The following is a 19,236-nucleotide window of genomic DNA, read 5'->3' as shown; positions in this document are numbered from 1 at the left end:
CTGACACCATGTGAAGTGGTGAAGCCCAGAGACTGTTTGAATGCCTCGCTATCCCCAAACTCTCCATTGTAGCAAACTCCTCTTTAGCAGTAGCTAACTTTGCTGAGTCAAGACGCCGTGTGCGTGCAAAAACAGGAGGTTCGACAGTGGGAATGAAGTGCTATACGCCATGTTTGGTTTCAGTCGTTGAGAACTCTGAAGTAGTCAGAAATGGAAAATCAGCTAATAAACTGAGAAAAACGTCACCTGCGGCTGAGAAACTAGCATGAATTAACAACTCCCCTCCCGTCCCCGGGCTTACATAGAAAAGTGGCAAAAGTAACAGCATTAATGAAACGGCGATTAGCAACATCCACGAGCAAACCATTAGCTTACAGAAAATCTGCACCAATAATGGGAACTGATTGAAGCTATCACAAAGTCAATATTGAAACTGCGTCCATTGAAATTAAAACGATTAACTCTCAAGTCTGTTTCTGTCGCTCCAACACGACGTCACGTCCGGGTCATAATACTTTGCTTTGTGGAGAAAAAAGGTAGATGCAGAGTGTACGGGTCGTTTATCCACCGTTTCAAGGCAAACAAAGATACAAACTTTTACGATCGAAAGGACTCGCTCTTTGCCGGCAGCTCTACAGGTCAAGAGCTCCGGGAAAGACGGTCAAATACTATGGAGCATCTCGCTACATTTAAGGGAAAGTTTCCTGTCCAGGGGGTCGTCTCTTCCGGGGCAGTGGTTCTTCCAAGTTCGTTCATGTCTCGGGTCACCTGGAGAGTAACTTCCTTGCTTCCCTGTTGCGTGGGCGGATGCCTTTGTCTTCCAGCCCCCCTTTTTTGGGTGTGTTCTGGTTTGCTCTTTGTTTCACGCCGACAGGTGTGAAACGGGCAGACGGACAAATGTTCAAGTAATCGCTGTTTTATGGCTCTAAGTCTTCTCCAAGCTTTTCTTGAAACAGTGTATCAGTCTGGAGTGAAATGTTGGTTTTGAATGTGTATTCAAACGTTTAAGCTCTTAGATGAAGCTAGTAATTTATACTTTATATTTTGATTATCTTTTAGCATTCATTTAAGTATGGCGTATAGGTATAGTGTATAATATTTTTGAATCTAACAAAATACACAGTCACCGACCTGGTTCCAAATGTCTCTATATCTAGAAAACCTGTTGGCAGCACTCAGTGACACTCTGCAGCCACAGGAGGACAAGTCCATCTTAGTCGGGGGAAAAATTCTCTTCTGAGAACCAGAGTCACCAGGTTGAAACGCAGCAACGAGGCCTCTCACCGAAAAGCTGATGGAAGAAGCACAGTCTGCCTCACTGTCGTCTGGTTGAGACGGCTCCACCGTCACGCTCTGCATAGAGACGCATCTGAAGGTGAACAGGACACGATCCGCCTCTTCAGCCAAGCCGCGTAAATCGCCTGCAGCCAGGCATGGAGGATTGGCAAGAGCCGTGCGTACCGACAGCGGCAGCTGATGCAGGAACATGTAAGGAAACAACAAACCTCCGTCTTCTGATCCGATTAATGAGAGCATCTCTTCCATTCGATCCACCGCCAACACACGGAAGCGACAGCAAGTTGTCCGCTCTCTCTGCTGACTAAAGGCTGTATCACCGGAGAAGAAGCAGCTTCAGTGCGGTGAACAGAGAAGCAGATGGAGTGCACGAATGCTGCTCCCAAGATGTAGCAACACCAGCCCCCTTCCCATGTCCCTGCCCACTGTGCAGAATCAGGGGGGCAGCAGCATTCCATGGCTGTTTGTTTTCCTCCCCTGGAGTGTGTTTTCTTTTTGTTTAGATAACTAAATAGTTTCTAATAAGTAGTTTATCCTCCAGTTGTTAAGCATCCTTTGTTAACTGTTTTGTAGTCTTTGAGCCTTCCTCCATTGAAGTGATTTTCTGTTGGATTTTTTGAGACGATTAAAAGCCTGCATAACCGTCCATCGTTGTGCCTGAGTCATGTTTCGAGCCCCAGCCTGACAACTGAAAGGGAAACTTTGGGAGGATTCTGGTGCCATAGCGGACTGAGAAGACTGCCGTGCCCATCATGCCAATTTTAGTTTGTGTCCATATACATACAAATCCTCTGCATCAGGCTAAAGTGTGTGATGGGTAAAGAGTTTTCAGGCAATTGACTCACTGAGCACGGACACGCATTCAAGCATTCTTCCTAACCTCCGTAAAATCTACAACACTTAAACTTTTCAAACCCCACCATTACAGTACTTCAAATATGCGTGTTCAAATTACTATTTAATGTAATTTAAAACTGACTTCAAGAACAACTCGATTGTCTAGATTTGGCCCCCAGGCCTTGAGTCATGATAGTGAAACTGTAAGTTGCTGCTCAAGTAAATAATTTGTGGCAAACTTAAGTTGGACTTTCACTCGCTCACTTGGACACACCCAGAATCCACCCTCGGACAATACCTGTCGACATATTACAGTTGAACTAAAGTGAATGAACTTTGGCAGAAAGACTGAAAAGCAAGAAGGAGTTGATGAATACAAAGCAGTGGAAGGATGGAAGCTCTTCTTCTTCTTCTTCTTCTTCTCTTCTGCTGCAGACTCGGTACGTGTTTCCTCAGCGAAGTGACTTTGTTATTACAATGCAGTGTTTGTGTTGCATTTATTCAATTTGTGAAACATATTTTATGTCAACTTAAACGGGGTCAGTTGACGTAGTAGAAAATATGACAGTAATGAAATAAGCTGGCCATAAAAACAGAACCATAAATATTTGAAACAAATCTTCAAACAAAATTAACAACAAACAATAATAATTCTATCCTTTGAGAAAACATTAATTTTAATATAATTATTTAAAATATATAATTCACTTGAAATGAAATACCAAATATATATAAATATTTCAAATTAAGTTTAACCAATTCTAAAGAAGGAAACAAGATCAAAATCTAATCACTAGTATGTGTTAGAATAGAAATAGAATAGAAAATGTTTATACATCCCCAGAGGGGAAACACACTTTTACAACAGCACAGTTGAAAAAAATAAAGTGCAAGGAAAAAAGAAATAATAAAAGAGATAATAAAAAAAATAAAAAATAAAACGATCTTAAAAATATACAGATTATTTACAATATTAGACATTTAACACTATTAACAAAATAAAATAGAATAAAATAAAAATAAAATAAAATAAATTAAAATAAAAACAAAAAATAAAATAAAACACACGAGAAGAAAAACACTACGGATTAGCATCAGGATATTTAAAGTAGAGAGTTAAATATCCTGACACCAGTTGGGATGAAGGACCTTCTATAACGCTCCGTCCTACACTGGGGGTGCCTGAGCCTGCCACTGAAGGAGCTGGCCAGCTCCTCCACGGTCAGGTGCAGTGGGTGAAGAGCGTTGTCCCTGATGGAGGATAGTCTGGAGAGTGTCCTCCTCTCTCCCACCTCCTCCACCGAGTCCAGCGAGCGGCCCAGGACAGAGCCGGCCCTCGTGACCAGCCGGTTCAGTCTCTTCCTGTCCCGGTCCGTGCTGCCTGCTCCCCAGCAGACCACAGCGTAGTGGATAGCAGAGGCTACCACGGAGTCATAGAAGGTCCTTAATAGTTGTCTGCACACTCCGAAGGACCTCAGTCTCTCCAGGAGGTGGAGGCGACTTCGGCCCTTCTTGTACACGGCGTTGATATGTGTGGACCAGTTCAGTTTATTGTTGAGGTGAACACCCAGGTATTTGAAGCTGTCCACCAGCTCAATGTCCGAGCCCTGGATGCTCACTGGTTGATGTGGTGGGGACTTTTTCCTGAAGTCAATCACCATCTCCCTTGTCTTACCGGTGTTTAAGCAAAGGTAGTTGCTCTCACACCAGTCAACAAAGTCCTTGATGACTGACCTGTACTCCAGCTCACCCCCCCCAGACACGCAGCCCACAATGGCCGAGTCGTTAGAAAACTTCTGGAGGTGACAGCTGCTGGAGTCATAGGTAAAGTCCGCCGTGTAGAGGGAGAAAAGGAAAGGTGACAGCACTGTCCATTGAGGCACCCCGGTGCTGCAGATGGTCACCTCAGACATGCAGTCCTGCAGTATTGCCATGACTACCCATTTTATTATACCTTGGATAACACTAACAGTAACCCTGAGCTGAATCAAAGTTCTTCTTGATAAAACTTAATTGCCTTAAATCATTAAACCCGATCACATCGTGCTCAGTTAAGATTGAAGACAATGAATGAGGAAAGTTTTGGTTAAATGAAAAACACATTAAGTTGTTTGAGTAAATGTCACATGTTAGAAGCCGAAATAAAAATAAACATTGTTGACCCCTGTTCTCAGCCGGGACAACATATTTTGTGACAGATCTTAAAAAAATATCCCCTGAGGTATTGGTTTTGTAATTTAAGGTTCTACGGTTGGTGCGAAGCCCTCTAACCGCTTCGCTTTTGGTTAATCCTTGATGCCCTGCCTCGTCTCTGAGAAAACTGGCCACCTAGATTGGCTGCAGCCCACTTCCTATCAGAGGTGGGGAATACCAACTGCACTTCCTCCCAAGCTGACGAGCTACTGATCTTGTCGCCATGTGAAGAAGATTAGCAAAGGTTGAGGTGGACGCCCAAGAAGCAGCTGAGCAGATGTCTTCTGCTGGAACACCCTGCAGAAGAGCCACTTTGCCACATCGTGGTTTGGAATGTGCTGGAACAGGCTCTATCACCTTCTTTAGGAGAGTAGAGAACTTGTATCTTGGCCAGGATAATTTCTTCTGCACCGCCACGCGTGTCCAGAGAATCCTGGAGAACCGCGGGGCCTGAGGGGCAAACTAGAGGGCATAGCCCCCGCCTGATTACTTCCCTCTGCCATCTGAAATGAAGTAAAACCAGGCGACTCCAGGCCGAATAATACTCTGTCAGAACCAAAGCTCTGATGAACTTCGGCCCGCCCACATTGAATGTCCTGGGATAATGAGGAAAGAGCATGACACGAGTCGCATCTCCATCTCTTGAACCAACAGAGCATGTACTCGAGCTGGATTCACTAAAACCCTCACTCTCTTACATATAATCCAGCTCTGTGGGAGAAACGCGTGACCACGCTTAGAGAAGCTCAGACAAGCCGAGTAGCCTCTTCCCCTTGGAAGCCTCCTCACCTCCCCAAGCACTCCTTAGTGTCACAAGAGCTGAGGAAAAGTAAAGATATGTGGAGGAATGTGCCAGAGAATTTCCACGGAGCTGATGATGCGAACAGATGTTTGCGCATCGGCATTGCATTAACCTTTGTCTCGTCTCGGAACGGTGAGAACCAGTGCGTAAAACGTGACACATCCACGGTGCCGGTCTTTCTTTACAACGCTCTGGGGGAAGGAACAACCTCCGGTCAACATAGACATGTCCGATCTATTTTCACTTACCTCATCAGCTGTCAAACCCTGTCAGACCGGCATAGATGTCAACATGGAACCCAGCTATGAAAGAACGGACTAAGGTGTTAGACAACAGTTTAAGTTATGTGGTGAGAGGAAAAAACCTTGCAGGCTCTGAACGGCAGTAAATGAAAGCGTAGCACATAACTTCAAAGCATGCGAGTAACTTACTCTCACAGGCTTGAAGCCGTGCCCTCTTCCAGTAACACTCTCACCACATAAGAATAATGCTGACAACACTGCCATTATTTAGGTTAGCTAGGTAGGCTAGGTAGAACTTTATTGATCCCTCAGGAGGTCTCCTTCGGGAAATTGTCTTTGTCCAATTACACACAGCAATAAATTGTTGGATGCATCAGGGACAACAACAAAGACGAGTACAGAAGTCTGATACGTGACTTTGTGGACTGGAGTGAGAGGAACCACTTGCAGCTGATAACCTTAAAGACCAAGAAGCTGGTCTTTGACTTTGGACTCACTGATGACATTTGCTGAGAGGAGATCACTGAACAAACTACTGTCCATCAGATGATGACAGTCATCCTCTGAACACTGTCATCAGTGAGCAGAGAAGCTGATGGAGCACAAATGCTCCTTCCCATGATGCAACACTATTAGCCTTAGGGACTCATTCATTCCTCGGGCTATAAGACTGTACAATTCTGAGTTTGGGGGCAGGAGTGGAGTGAAAGTATCATGACATTCTATTCCATGTTAATCTTTGTATCCTTTGTCTTTGATCTATGTTCTTAATCTTAAAATTAGGTGTCATCTTTTACTTTCCTTTCATAGAAACTTTTTTCTTGTTCCTATTTTTATTTTTATTAATTATCGTCTGTGTATTGCTATTTGGAAAAACAAGTTCCCGAAGGAGACCTCCTGACGGATCAATGAAGTTCGATGAATCTATCTAAAGAAAAAAGTATCTTCCAGTTAAAGATCTAAAACACAATACAGCATTTTAAGATCTCACACAGAAAACTGTCATAGATCATACATAATACTTCTAAATAAAATGTTCGTTTTGTTTCAGTGGACACCATGCATGAAAGTTCATTTTAGTTAAGCTAGCAAAGACGAGGTAACATATTTGATTCCTGTCTTTGGAATTTTACTTTCATTCTCTCTCCTGTCATCTGTTTCCTGTGGTCGTCAGACCTTCATGAGTGGTTTCTACTCTTTCATCAGTTGTGTTGAAGTGTGTGTTCATCAGATCAACATGACGATAAATAATCAGCCAGACTAAAACTCTGCTTATTGAATATTTATCAGAGCATCAATAGCTTGTAGCTTTATAATATAATAGCTATGATTTTTTAAGACACAGCTCAGTCTGTTTCTCCTCCACTTGTTCTCAGCGGCAGCAGAGGAGATCCAATATATCCTGATTGGTCAGGAGATCCACATCAAGCCGCTCGCCTTTGGTCCTCTAGAGAAGATATTTTGGATGCTCAACGGCAGAGTAATTGTCACGTTCAACGGCAGAGAGCAACAAGAAAACGACTCATACAAGGACAGAGTCCAGCTGGACTGGATTTCTGCAGAGCTCCGGATCAGAGACGCACAGTTCGAGGACAGCGGGGAATATGGGTTGGAGGTTTGGTTCCTAAATAAGAAGAACCACATTGAAAATATAGTGTATAGTCTGGAGGTTATAGGTTAGTTACTTTTATGTCTCTCTAACAAACCTTTACTCATGGACTTTTAATTTAACTTTTCTGTTCCTTATCTGAACTTTATGATGATTTTGTATCAAACAACATTAAACAACTAGTCTCCTAACTCAATTAGATAACTTTCAGACTCACTTTGTTACTACGTTTGTTTACGACACCCTCTTAGTCTCAATCTCTCTCCCTGAACTCATGAAGTATATCAGTGACATCAGAATATTGACTGGTTGATTGTAGACGTTTAAAATATTAAAACATGTTTATTTTTTATGTTAAAATTTTGTTTTGACGCATTTTATAATTCATGTTTTCTTAAATAATGTAATTTAGTAATTTATGTATCAATAGTTATAATTTTTTTTATTGAGCAATTTAATGTAATAATGTGTCCTAAAAGGCTCAATAATTGATTTAAATTTTGATTTAAAAACAATTATATATAGATTTTCATGTTCTTATCCAAATTATTTAAAAATAATTGTTTTAAATTAATTTTGTTTTTATTTGTAAATTCAATATTGATATGTTGTAATAGAGCCATCTCATCAGACTATTCCAATTGAGCACTGAGCCGCTCGCTTGTAACTTTTAAATTCACACCAATTAAATATTTTAAATACAATTAAAAGCAAATTAAATGTTTCAATATAGAAATGATTTACTAAATAAAAAACAAATCAGTGTTAAAAAAGCAATAAATTCATTGAACTATTCAATAATATGATGGCACTGATATACTTATACCATAATTCTACTGCAATAAATACATGTATGTTAGCTTAGCTTAGTTTGTGTTTGCACTTTCTACATAAAGTTAATCTTTGACAATCATTTCTATCTATTTCTGTATCAATTCTTACTACAAATCACTATATCATCTGCAAACTCCATGATCCATTATGTAACCTTCAGTGCTAATATTGCTGATGCCGTCTTCTGTGTGTTTGTGTGTCGTCCAGACAAAGTGTCCAACACAAACGTTCACTGTGAGCTTCAGGGTGAACTCCTGGTAAAGCTGGTCTGCACAGCAAACTTCAGTCGCCCTCAGTTCCTCAACTTTGAGTGGAGCTCCAACGGAACCAAACATCTGGGCTCCAGCCAGACGATTCAGCTTCAGGACGAGCATGACGAGAGCGTGCACACCTGCCACGTGAGGTCCCCCCTGAACCAGGATCAAGCTGTTTTCACAGCAAACAAGTGTTTCCCAGGTCAGTGTGTTGGACTAAATATCACTGAAATCAAGATGTTGTTTTAAAGAATCTTTTCCAGAAAAACAAGTGCATCCGTCCATCACCCCGATCGTCGTCGTTCTGTTGCTCATCCTTCTGCTTCTTATCGTGGGCTTCCTGTCCCGGAGGAAACTTAAAGGTGAAGGTCAAGAAAAACTAGGAAACTGGGAAAAACTAGTATTTGTTTTATGTCCTTTAATAAGTTGTAATGAACAGAAAGTTTGTGACAATTTTCGACTAGTTCAACATCTAGAATAACGACTACTTATAAGTAAAGAAATAAACTAGTCTTGTATAGCTCACCTCTTTATTTAAACATTAGAAAGTGAATTGAAACAACAATTGTATCTCTTTATTTATTGACTAGAGTATTAAAAACACAACACGTGTCTATATAACCTGCCAGAGAATAAAAGTTCTGTTTCATTTGTCTTTTCAGCATTTTTTATATCAAAAGGAAAATTCGATGTGGAAAAACAGGAGACAAAACAAGGTATGTGTGACTTCCTGTTTGTAACGTAGACTAGTTAGACTTGTACAAGAACCTTCTACACAAAGAAGGATCTTGTGTTTCTTTGTTTTTTCTCCACTAAGACGAATCCTGATGTTCATCAATTGTCTGACGAGGAGAAGCGATGGTCGCTAAACTGATGTGTTGTTTACGTTAAGATAGCTGAAGATTCTCTCTGGTCTAGAAATAAGTTGTCTAGTTAACCTACACAGGAGCGCTAACAAGACAAAGTCTGTTACGACTCACTGTTTTGAAGTTTTTACTATAAAGTTCTCCCCTGTCTGAAATCTGGGCAAACGAGAGGTTACAATAGCGGAGTCCATTATGACGTAATAATGGCTTCACTCGTCCTCCAGCCAGTTGTAATCACGCTTTGGTTATACAATGAGTCACTTGGAGGTGGAGACTTCCAGGATTGATGATGCGTGTTGACACACCATGATGCTTGACCAATCACAGCAGAGTGGGTGTGGTTATGTGAGTGTTTTCAGTGGGCGGGGCTTAAGATCATTTTCTAATGTAAATGCTCTGACTATTGACACTTTGTGATTGATTGACATGTGTGTTTTTGCATGGATGGAGAAAATTAAATTAACATTAAAAATAGGTTTTCTGATATTTAACTGTTTATTAAAAAGTCAATTCTGATTTTTGTGTATTGAAAAAAACAAATAATAAATAAAACAATGACCCACACATGTCAATCACAGAGTATATGAAAGTAATGTATGTCAGAAAAATGATAATAATTAAATTAAAAAGTTTGATCCACATTTATTTAATGTATGTCGGTCAAAGGTTCTTGTGAGGAAGGTGAAGAAGATGTTCTGATGGAGACACATGTCAACTCTGTCCAGGAGAAAGATGAAGGTGTGTGTGCTGCTTTATTTATATTTCATCTTCACCACAACATGATAACAACACACAGTCACAACAGGTTGCAGGTTTGATTACAGGTGTATGAGAGCATGTATGTCTTTCAAACACTCTGGTTTCCTCCCACAAAATATACACAGTTGATTAAAATGATCTGAGGTTTCATTCTGTCGTTCAGACATGTTATTTAGAAAATAGTGCCCTCTAGTGGGCTCTGTAAATAAAGACACAAAGATGCTAAATAAGATAAAAACTTCTCACTTTATCAACACAAAACCCTGGAAGATATAAACGAGTGAAGCTGTTTTACTGTGTTTGTTCAGATCATCACCAGGTGGAAGACGAGAGTCTGAGCAAAGCTTTGACTCTTCCTTCCCAGAAACTTGCTCTTCTTCTCCCAAACCACGAGACTAACTCTGAAGAGTCGTGTCCGTGAAGAAGAAGCTTCATGAAGAACCAGATCAGATGTTGATGTTGTTCTCACTGAGAACATTCATAATCTTAGGTTCCACGAATTGGTGCGAAGCCCTCTAACCGCTTCGCTATTGATTTATCCTTGAGGCCCCGCCTCATCTCTGAGAAAGCTTAATGAACTTGCCAACCAGCTGGTTGCAGTCCACTTCCTATAAAGGCTGGAAACACCCGCTGCACTTCCTCCAAGTGAAAACTCAGCGAGAAAGGCGGCTGCTGGGCGACGAGGTTAGAGGGCGGAGCACCAATATGAAGTAGAACCCCTGAGTTATCTTAATAATCTCAGGTTCTACGAATTAGTGCAAAGCCCTCTAACCTCGTCGCCCAGCAGCCGCATTTCTCGCTGAGTTTTCAGACCCCATTCGTCCTGGACAGCCCCCCTTGACAGTCTGTCTACTACATCTACATCTGCTACTACATTCAGCAGACCCGGCACATGCTGAGCTCTGAGAGAGAGAAGGGGACGGTCAAAAAAACATCCAAACAGCCAAATCTTCTTTGCCACACTCAGAAGGGCTGGCGATCTGACTCCACCCTGGCGATTCACGTAACCGGTGGAGCTGTCTGATAGCACTAGGACGTTGGACTGTGACAATTGGGGAGAGAGAGGTGAAGCAGGACGTTGTGAATTGCTTTCAACACTAGCCAGTTGAAGTACACCGGTCTGTTCCAGACACTGCTGGCTTAGGTCTGACCCGAGGTGCCTCCCCAACATGTCAGGAATGTGTCTGTGAACACGTGTGTAGTGTAATGAAACAGACAAACGCGGGTTTGACGGTCAACTGGAGCGCATAGCCCCGCCTGATTACTTCCCTCTGCAATCTGGAATGAAGTAAAACCAGGCGACTCCAAGTTGAATAATATGAACGGCGGAGCATGTTAGCTTAGCATTAGCGGCGAAAGTTTCTAATAACGACTGTGAATACGTCACACTCACAGGTAGAAACACGTAAACCCTACTAACATCTCTCTCAGGTGAACCCGTCGAGTGCGCTGCAGGAAGGCCATGTGGCCTGCAAGAGATACCTACCTGAATCGCTCTCACATACCTCATGGCCGACTCCATGCAGCGAGCCAGTCGTCCTCCTCGTCGCGGTCTGTTCAGGATCGAGTGACAACTCATCGACTCATCAGGGCCCAACAACCTTTTTCTTCTCATCACGTTTGACCGCGAGCTTGTCGAGTGCACCGCACAGGACTGCCATGTTGTTTGTTTTTCTTAAACAACATTGCATTAACCTGTCTTGATCATAATCATGATCTCTGAGGCGGCGTGGGTCGACAAGCCTCGAACGCTTCCAGTCACTGTATAAAACCGTGGAAAGCGCTCGGCAGGCCACATAATCAGTCATCGTGTGATTTGGGCCTAGGCAAACGAAGCAGACATGTGTGTCTCCCCTCTACAGGGAGGCTTAGCACTTCATGCACACATATTTGTTCACTTCAATATTCATTTGCCATCATTACATTCCACTGTCAGGAGATTTCTGCTGAGTTGTAAAGGAGGAGGAAGTGCGGCGGGCGTTTCCCGCCTTTATAGGAAGTGGACTGCACCCAGCTGGGTGGCGAGTTCATTAAGCTTTCTCAGAGACGAGGCGGAGAAAGAGAAACTTCAGGTGGTAAGTTTTCAACGCGTGAGAGAGAAGACATATTTTATTAGTATTGTGATGTTTTATGTCCTTTAATAAGTTGTGATGAACAGTTTGTGACACTTTTCTACCAGTTCAACATCTAGAATAACGACTACTTATAAGTAAAGAAATAAACTAGTCTTGTATAGCTCACCTCTTTATTGAAACATTAGAAAGTGAATTTAAATGACAATTTTATCTCTTTATTTATTGGTGAGAGTATTAAACACATAACATGTTTCTATATAACCCGCCAGAGAATAAAAGTTTCTCTGGTGTGGACTCTGAAGGAGCCAGAGAGGAGAGAGTCTCAGCTGAGGAAACATCAGATGGAGAGAGAAAGGAGGGAGGAAGTCATGCTAGAGACGACCAACAGCAGGAGAGAAGACCAGGTGAGAGCTGCTACACTCAAGTGTCAGTATCATAGGAGAGAAGTGTCTCATACACACAGGCTCACAGACACACACACACTTGGATGGAAAAAAACCCTGACACACTTAAACCCACACAAAGAGACACTGACTCACACAAACGCACACAGTAAAAGACACAAACACACCCACGCAGCCACTCACACACACACACGTACCCACGAGCGCGCACACACACACACACTCTCACAGACACATAGTCACAGCTCTTGCAATTAATGTCGGTCATGTACAAGCAGTGTCACCGTGGACTTCTCGTAAACGGTGTCGAGACCTCCACACTCTCCGTGAGGAAGCATCACCGCCTTCTACGTCGGCCAGACGCTCACATTGCCAGGATCAGCGTGAACATAAGGGACGTGTCAAGCGACGATCCAGAGAGAACCCCCGAGGACGGGACGGCCCTCGCCAAAGTCAGATGAATCAGCCGAACCCGACCCACCACCAGACCCAGCATCGGGTCCAGGGGGGCAGTCCAACTCAATCAGCACCTGGTGCATTTGGACAGCAACCTTATCAATTTGAACATCACAAAGTCGATGATGTTTTTTCATGTAAATCTGTTTCCACTTCTGAAACTGTAATTATGTCGGTACATAAGACGAAGACTGACAGAGTAGGTTTGTCTTCCTCAGTCAAAGTGTTAACAGAAGCTCCAGCAACGGCTGATTCTAATTCTGACGTCATCGCTGCTACGCTCGTTGTTTCCGGAGCTAAATGGGCTTCTGTCGGAATAAATCATGATTCCACACACTTGTCTCAACCAGTGCATCCGGGACAAGAAAGAGAAACTTCAGGTGGTAAGTTTTCAACACGTGAGATAGAAGACATATTTTATTAGTATTGTGATGTTTTATGTCCTTTAATAAGTTGTGATGAACAGAAAGTTTGTGACACTTTTCTACCAATTCAACATCTAGAATAACGACTACTTATAAGTAAAGAAATAAACTAGTCTTGTATAGCTCACCTCTTTATTTAAAAATTAGAAAGTGAATTGAAAGAACAATTTTATCTCAGTATTTATTGATGAGAGTATTAAAAACCTAACACGTGTCTATATAACCCACCAGAGAATAAAAGTGTATCTGGTGTGGACTCTGAAGAAGCCAGAGAGGAGAGAGTCCCAGCTGAGGAAACATCAGATGGAGAGAGAAAGGAGGGAGGAAGTCATGCTAGTGACGACCAAACGCTGACACACACTCACAGACACACAGTCACACACTCTCAAATTTACAGACACACCGACCCACAAAAACCCACTGCCACACAGTCGCAGAAACCCATATTAATACGCACGCAAACTTGCAGAGTCATGGAAACTTTCACACACAGATGCAAAAACTCAGTCTGAACAGGCTTTATCAGGCAACAAAGAAGACACTCAATCCCTAAAGAGACTTTGACCCACAGTTCAGGACCAGAGAGGTCAGAGGGATCCAGACGTTGGAGACTGAATCAGTCACAACAACACAAATGAACTCAGAGCTCACTTGAGTTGTTGTACAGTTGTTCATTCTCACAGCTTTACCAGCACATTCAGGTTCAACCAGACCTGTATCTTCCTGCTGCCCCTCAAACAATTAGTTTTTAACAAAAATGTTTTATATCTTATTTTATTTTAATTTTAGACGAAATTAGTGAAAAGTAGTTGGTGTATGTACGGTTGTGTCCCTTTTGTGTGTCAGTTGTGTTGAACTGATCTGCATCTTTGTTTGTGAATCACACTCACGTCTCAAGTCAAGATAAATGGTGGATAATAGAGCATTTTTTAAAAATATTTTCTGTTCTATTTTGATAACATTACACACTTTACTTTAAATTCAACTTTTGTCGTCGCAACACCTGCATGATAAAGAGGAAGCAGCAAACATGTCACAAGGGAAAGATCAAACAAATAAATTCTGTTTAAAGCGATGATGTGCAAGTGCATTTCCTCAGGAGTCATATCAACATTATGTGTTGTGAGGCGCCGTCAAACAATAATAAAGGAGCGGAAGCCTAAAAACAATGGGAAAACCTAAACAGATAATAATTAAAAAAAAAACATTATTGATATTTAAAAAGAATATTTAAAATTACATTTATAAAAATATAATCTGATATAAAAGCACGTTTTTTAACCAAAATAAATTTTGTTTTTCCTTTTTTGAGGGGCAATGAATAGTTACATTAATGATAAACACATTAATAAATGGATGGATAGATCAAATTAATAAAATTAAATCACTTTACCTAAGTCTTGTAAAGACATACTTTAAAATGGGAAATAGAATCAACCTGATAAAAAGACAAAAAATCAAAATTGTTTAAAAAATAAAACAAAGACATTTAAAATGTTTTTCATCTGGATTGTCAATAACTTCCGTCATTCTCTTTATCCCTTAAAACAACACACTTGAACTGCAATCAGTGCTACCTGGTTCCAGTCCGTGGTGTCAGAACATCCTTGCCAGTTAGTTCTGGGTTACGGGACAAGTCGGTTGCTTCTAAAAGTATACAATTTAAAAGTTAAATATCTTAAGTTTCGTGTGAAGAACAGCAAAACACAACACTTGAAATAAGGTCTTCTTGTCCTGAAACAAAGATTTTGGACCTTCCACACTCTGGTTGAAGTCAGGAGTGGACCTCTCACATGCCATGAGGTCCCAACTGACCTCAGTCCTGTTGGACCTCCTCGTCCCTTTTTCCCATGTCCGTCTCAGGATTAAACTCTGAACCACAAGTCTGATAATTTCAGCAGAACTCTGGCGATCCGCTTTGATCTCCGGTGTTGGAATGCTGGACTTCTTTTTCCTCCACGTTGACGTGTCAACAACAAACAATAGATTTTGCCCATGTGTGATGTAATCATAGTAGACTTACGAAAAAAAACCAGTAGTGTTGTTTTAAATGAAAATTATTTATTTGACAAATCAAACAAGTAATCTTTCACAAAAAAATGTAAAACCAGCATTTGTGTATCTGAAAATATTTCCACATCACTCATAACACCCTGCAAACTATATATATGCACAAGGACTTAAGTTTGAGAGCCTCAGCCATGGTCCTGGTCCCTCTGCAGAAGTCTTTGCAGACCATTCATGAGACGTCCTGTTGCAGCTGAGCCTCCACACAGATTTACATTCTGAGCATCAGAATGTCCTGGTAAATCCGGAAGTAAGTTGTTGAATGACCAATATAGTACGATAACCTGAAAGATGTTTGAAAACCAAAACAAATAGTGCATAACATAAACCACTACTTCATCTACCTATTCATAACAAACCTACTAAAGACGCTAACGTTTGAAATAATGCAAATAAAATCTGAACACATGTCAAAAAAACATTAATAAGTTAACGTTCGCTTAAAGACATCATCACTAAGGGATTTATACAATATAACCATTTTAACTTTACTAATGTGAATGTCACGATCCAATCAGCGCAGGAGACCCAGATGCGGAAGAGTCAATATATCCAGGGAGGAAAAGTTCAGAATAAAGTCTCTTTAATAATCCAAAACGATCCGTAATAGGAATGAATAGGAACAAAAACAAAACAGGCACTCGGGAAGAAGGCAGGGCACGGCTGGAGATCGGGGTCTCAACGGCAACTAAAACAAAAAGACAAAAGGACTCACGTGAGTAAATAAAAGTGCTGACAACGTCAGGAGTATCCAAAGGATTATCAAAGTTCTGATTTAAAGGCGAGGAGCGAGATCTAAGGGATAGCCAACCTGGTCTGGAAACGCAATACTCTGGCGAGTTCTTCCAGGTAGAGACGCTCCTTATCAATGTGCACCTGCCAGCGTCTGTCAACTCAAAACACAGGACACATAAAAACGGAAAACCACCTTCAAAATAAAACAAAAGAACATAAGCATGACAGTACCCCCCCCTCTAGGTAGTGCCTTCAGGCGTTCTACCTGGTGCTCCCGGTAGAAGTCTCGGAGGAGGGAGAGGTCAAGGATGAGGGAGCGGGATATCCAAGAGCGTTCCTTTGGACCGTAACCCTCCCAGTCCACTAGATACTTATAGCCCCGACCTCTGCGGCGAACCTCCAGGATCTTGTGAACTCTATAAGCGGGATGATTGTCGATGATGAGTGGAGGAGGTGGAGGCTCGGCTGGAGAACTAAGAGGACTAGAGGTGACAGGCTTCAGGAGTGAGACGTGGAATGTAGGGTGGACTTTGAGCGACGGGAGAAGCTTGAGGCGCATGGCCGTGGGACTGATGATCCTCTCAATCTCAAAAGGCCCTACGAACCTGGGGGCCAGTTTACGAGCTTCCACGGGAAGGGGGAGGTCCCGGGTGGAAAGCCAGACCTTCTGGCCAGGTGAGTAATCTGGGGCTGGCACACGGTGCTTGTCAGCGAGACGTCGATTACGGATGGCGGTGCGGGACAAAGCAGCCCTGGTATGGTGCCAGACAGACCGACAACGTCGTAGTTGGGCCCGGAGAGGGGAAGAGAGGTGGTTGATAACCATAGGCGGCCATGAAAGGTGACATCCCAGTGGCTAATGACGTCAGGGAATTGTGGGCATACTCCACCCAGGGGATATGCTGACACCAGGAGGCGGGGTGACGAGCCGACACACAGCGTAGTGCTGACTCCAAGTCCTGGTTAGCCCGCTCCGTCTGTCCATTGCTTTGCGGATGGTAGCCTGAGGAAAGACTAGCATTAGCCCCCAGGGACTTGCAGAATGCTCTCCAGACCTGAGAGGAAAACTGAGGTCCACGATCAGAGACGATGTCCAGTGGAATGCCATGAATTGTAAAAATGTGTTGAACCAGCAGGTCTACTGTCTCCAATGCGGACGGCAACTTGAACAGAGGGATGAAGTGCACCATCTTGGAAAAACGGTCTACCGCAGTGAGGATTACCGTCATACCCATAGAGGGGGAAGACCAGTGATGAAGTCCACTGAGATGTGCGACCAAGGGCAACTCGGAACAGGTAATGGTTGAAGGAGTCCAGCTGGGGGGCGACGAGATGACTTTCCACGAGCACAAATGGCACAGGCAGCCACAAACTCCTTGACGTCGCGTGCCATCTCCGGCCACCAGAATCTCTGTCTGAGAAAAGCGTCCTTGAAAAGCCAGGGTGGCATGCTACCCTGTGGTTGTGCCCCCACTGAAGCACTTGGGCACCAGCTGGCTGCGGAACAAAGAGTCGATCAGACGGTCCAGAGCTGGGTTCTGGGTGATTCTCCTGAGCCTCCAGAACTACCCTCTCGATATCCCAGCTGGCCGCGCTAACAAAGCACCTTTGAGGGAGGATGGTCTCATCCGCAAGACCCTCCTGGGGAGGAGCAAACTGTCGGGACAAGGCGTCATTGTTCTTACCTCCTGGGCAATAAGTCAAACCGCCCCAGAAACAGGGCCCAACGGGCCTGGCGGGAGTTCAGGCGCCTGGCCTCCTGTAAATAAGGCAAGTTCTTGTGATCCGTTATCACCAGAAAAGGTACCTCTGAGCCCTCCAGCCAATGCTTCCACTCCTGAAGTGCAGCTACCACCGCCAGGAGCTCCCGGTTGCCAATATCGTAGTTGCGCTCCGCTTGAGAAAGTTTCCGGGAAAAAAAAGCGCATGGATGCACCTTGTTGTCCTTAGAACACCTCTGGGAAAGCACCGCTCCTATGCCGGTGTCAGAGGCGTCCACCTCCACGATGAACTGACGGGCTGGGTCAGGGTGTTGTAGGATTGGTTGGGAGGAGAACAGCGAGCGCAGCTGGTTGAAGGAGTCTTCCGCCTTGGCGGACCAGAGGAAAGGACTCTTAGTGGAGGTAAGCTGAGTTAGTGGAGCGGCAACCTGGCTATAACCCCGGATAAACCTACGACAGAAATGAGCAAATCCCATGAACTGTTGCAACTGAGAAACTGCCTCAACCTTCATAGGATCTGGCCTCAGCTGACCCTGCCCTAAAATAAAACCAAGAAAACCCATGGTGGAAACTCCAAACTCACACTTCTCCGCCTTGACAAACAGTCTGTTCTCTAAAAGCCGTTGGAGAACGCGGCGGACATGGCTGAGGTGTTCTTCACGGGAACTGGAAAAGATCAAATGTCATCGAGATAGACATAAACAAAGTCATTCAGGAAATCCCTTAAAACCTCATTAATGAGTCACTGAAAAACCGCTGGAGCATTTTCAGGCAGAATGGCATGACCAGATACTCGAAGTGTCGTAAGGGAGTCTTAAATGCCATCTTCCACTCATCACCCTCTCTAATACGCACCAAGTGATAAGCACTTCGAAGGTCAAGCTTGGTGAAGACCATGGCCTTGTTCAGTGGATCAAAAGAAGGGTCTATGAGTGGGAGAGGATAACGATTCTTGATAGTGATATTGTTTTACCCACTGTAGTCTATGCAGGGTCTTAGGGATTTGTCATTCTTGCTAATGAAGAAGAACCCTGCACCAAGAGGCGAAGAAGAGGGGCGAATCAAACCGGCCGCCAGTGACTCCCCGATATAGGTGTCGAGGGCCTGTCGCTCCGGATGAGAAACCTTGTATAGTCGACTACAGGGAAGTGGGAAACCAGGAAGCAAGTCGATGGCGCAGTCACAAGGACGGTGTGGTGTGTTAGATTGGAAATTATTATACATTATACGTATACGCCATAGTTAAATTAATACTAAAAAGATAATTCAAATATAAAGTATAAATTACTAACGTCATCTAAGAGCTTAAACGTTTGAATACACATTCACAACCAACATTTCACTCCAGACTGATTTACACTGTTTCAAGAAAAGCTTGGAGCAGCCTTAGAGCCCAACAGCGATAAGTTGAACATTTGTCTGTCTCCCCGGCTCACACCTGTGGGCGTGAAACAAAAGAGCAAAACGGAACACACCCAAAGAAGGGGGGCTGGAAGACAAAGGAACTTGCCCACACAACAGGGAAGCAAGGAAGTTACTCTCCAGGTGACCCGAGACATGAAGAAGCTTAAAAGAACCACTGCCCCGGAAAAGACGACCCCCTGGACAGGAAACTTTCCCTTAAATATAGAGATGTGCTTTAATGCGGGACCGTCTTTCCC

The 19,236-nt window shown here is 43.2% G+C and overlaps 1 protein-coding gene and 1 long non-coding RNA gene across 2 annotated transcripts in view; both read left to right on the top strand.

Moving 5' to 3' along the window:
- Positions 1–2,487: 2,487 nt before the first annotated feature.
- The window catches only part of LOC148068449 (uncharacterized), a 51,158-nt gene continuing 34,409 nt past the window's right edge, over positions 2,488–19,236 (top strand). The window contains exon 1 of the mRNA XM_087804608.1: positions 2,488–2,573. Coding sequence (XP_087660734.1) covers positions 2,525–2,573 — 49 coding nt within the window. The 5' untranslated portion in view covers positions 2,488–2,524. The remainder of the gene's footprint in view (positions 2,574–19,236) is intronic.
- On the top strand, positions 12,061–13,001 carry LOC148068450 (uncharacterized). Its single transcript, XR_015713165.1, has 3 exons — positions 12,061–12,171; positions 12,450–12,764; positions 12,846–13,001. It is a non-coding gene; the product is annotated as an uncharacterized LOC148068450 (long non-coding RNA).

This window comes from Callionymus lyra, chromosome 12 (genome assembly GCF_982586985.1).
Source record: "Callionymus lyra chromosome 12, fCalLyr1.hap1.1, whole genome shotgun sequence".
Lineage (NCBI taxonomy): Eukaryota > Metazoa > Chordata > Actinopteri > Syngnathiformes > Callionymidae > Callionymus > Callionymus lyra.
This window is presented reverse-complemented; position numbering and strand designations above follow the sequence as displayed.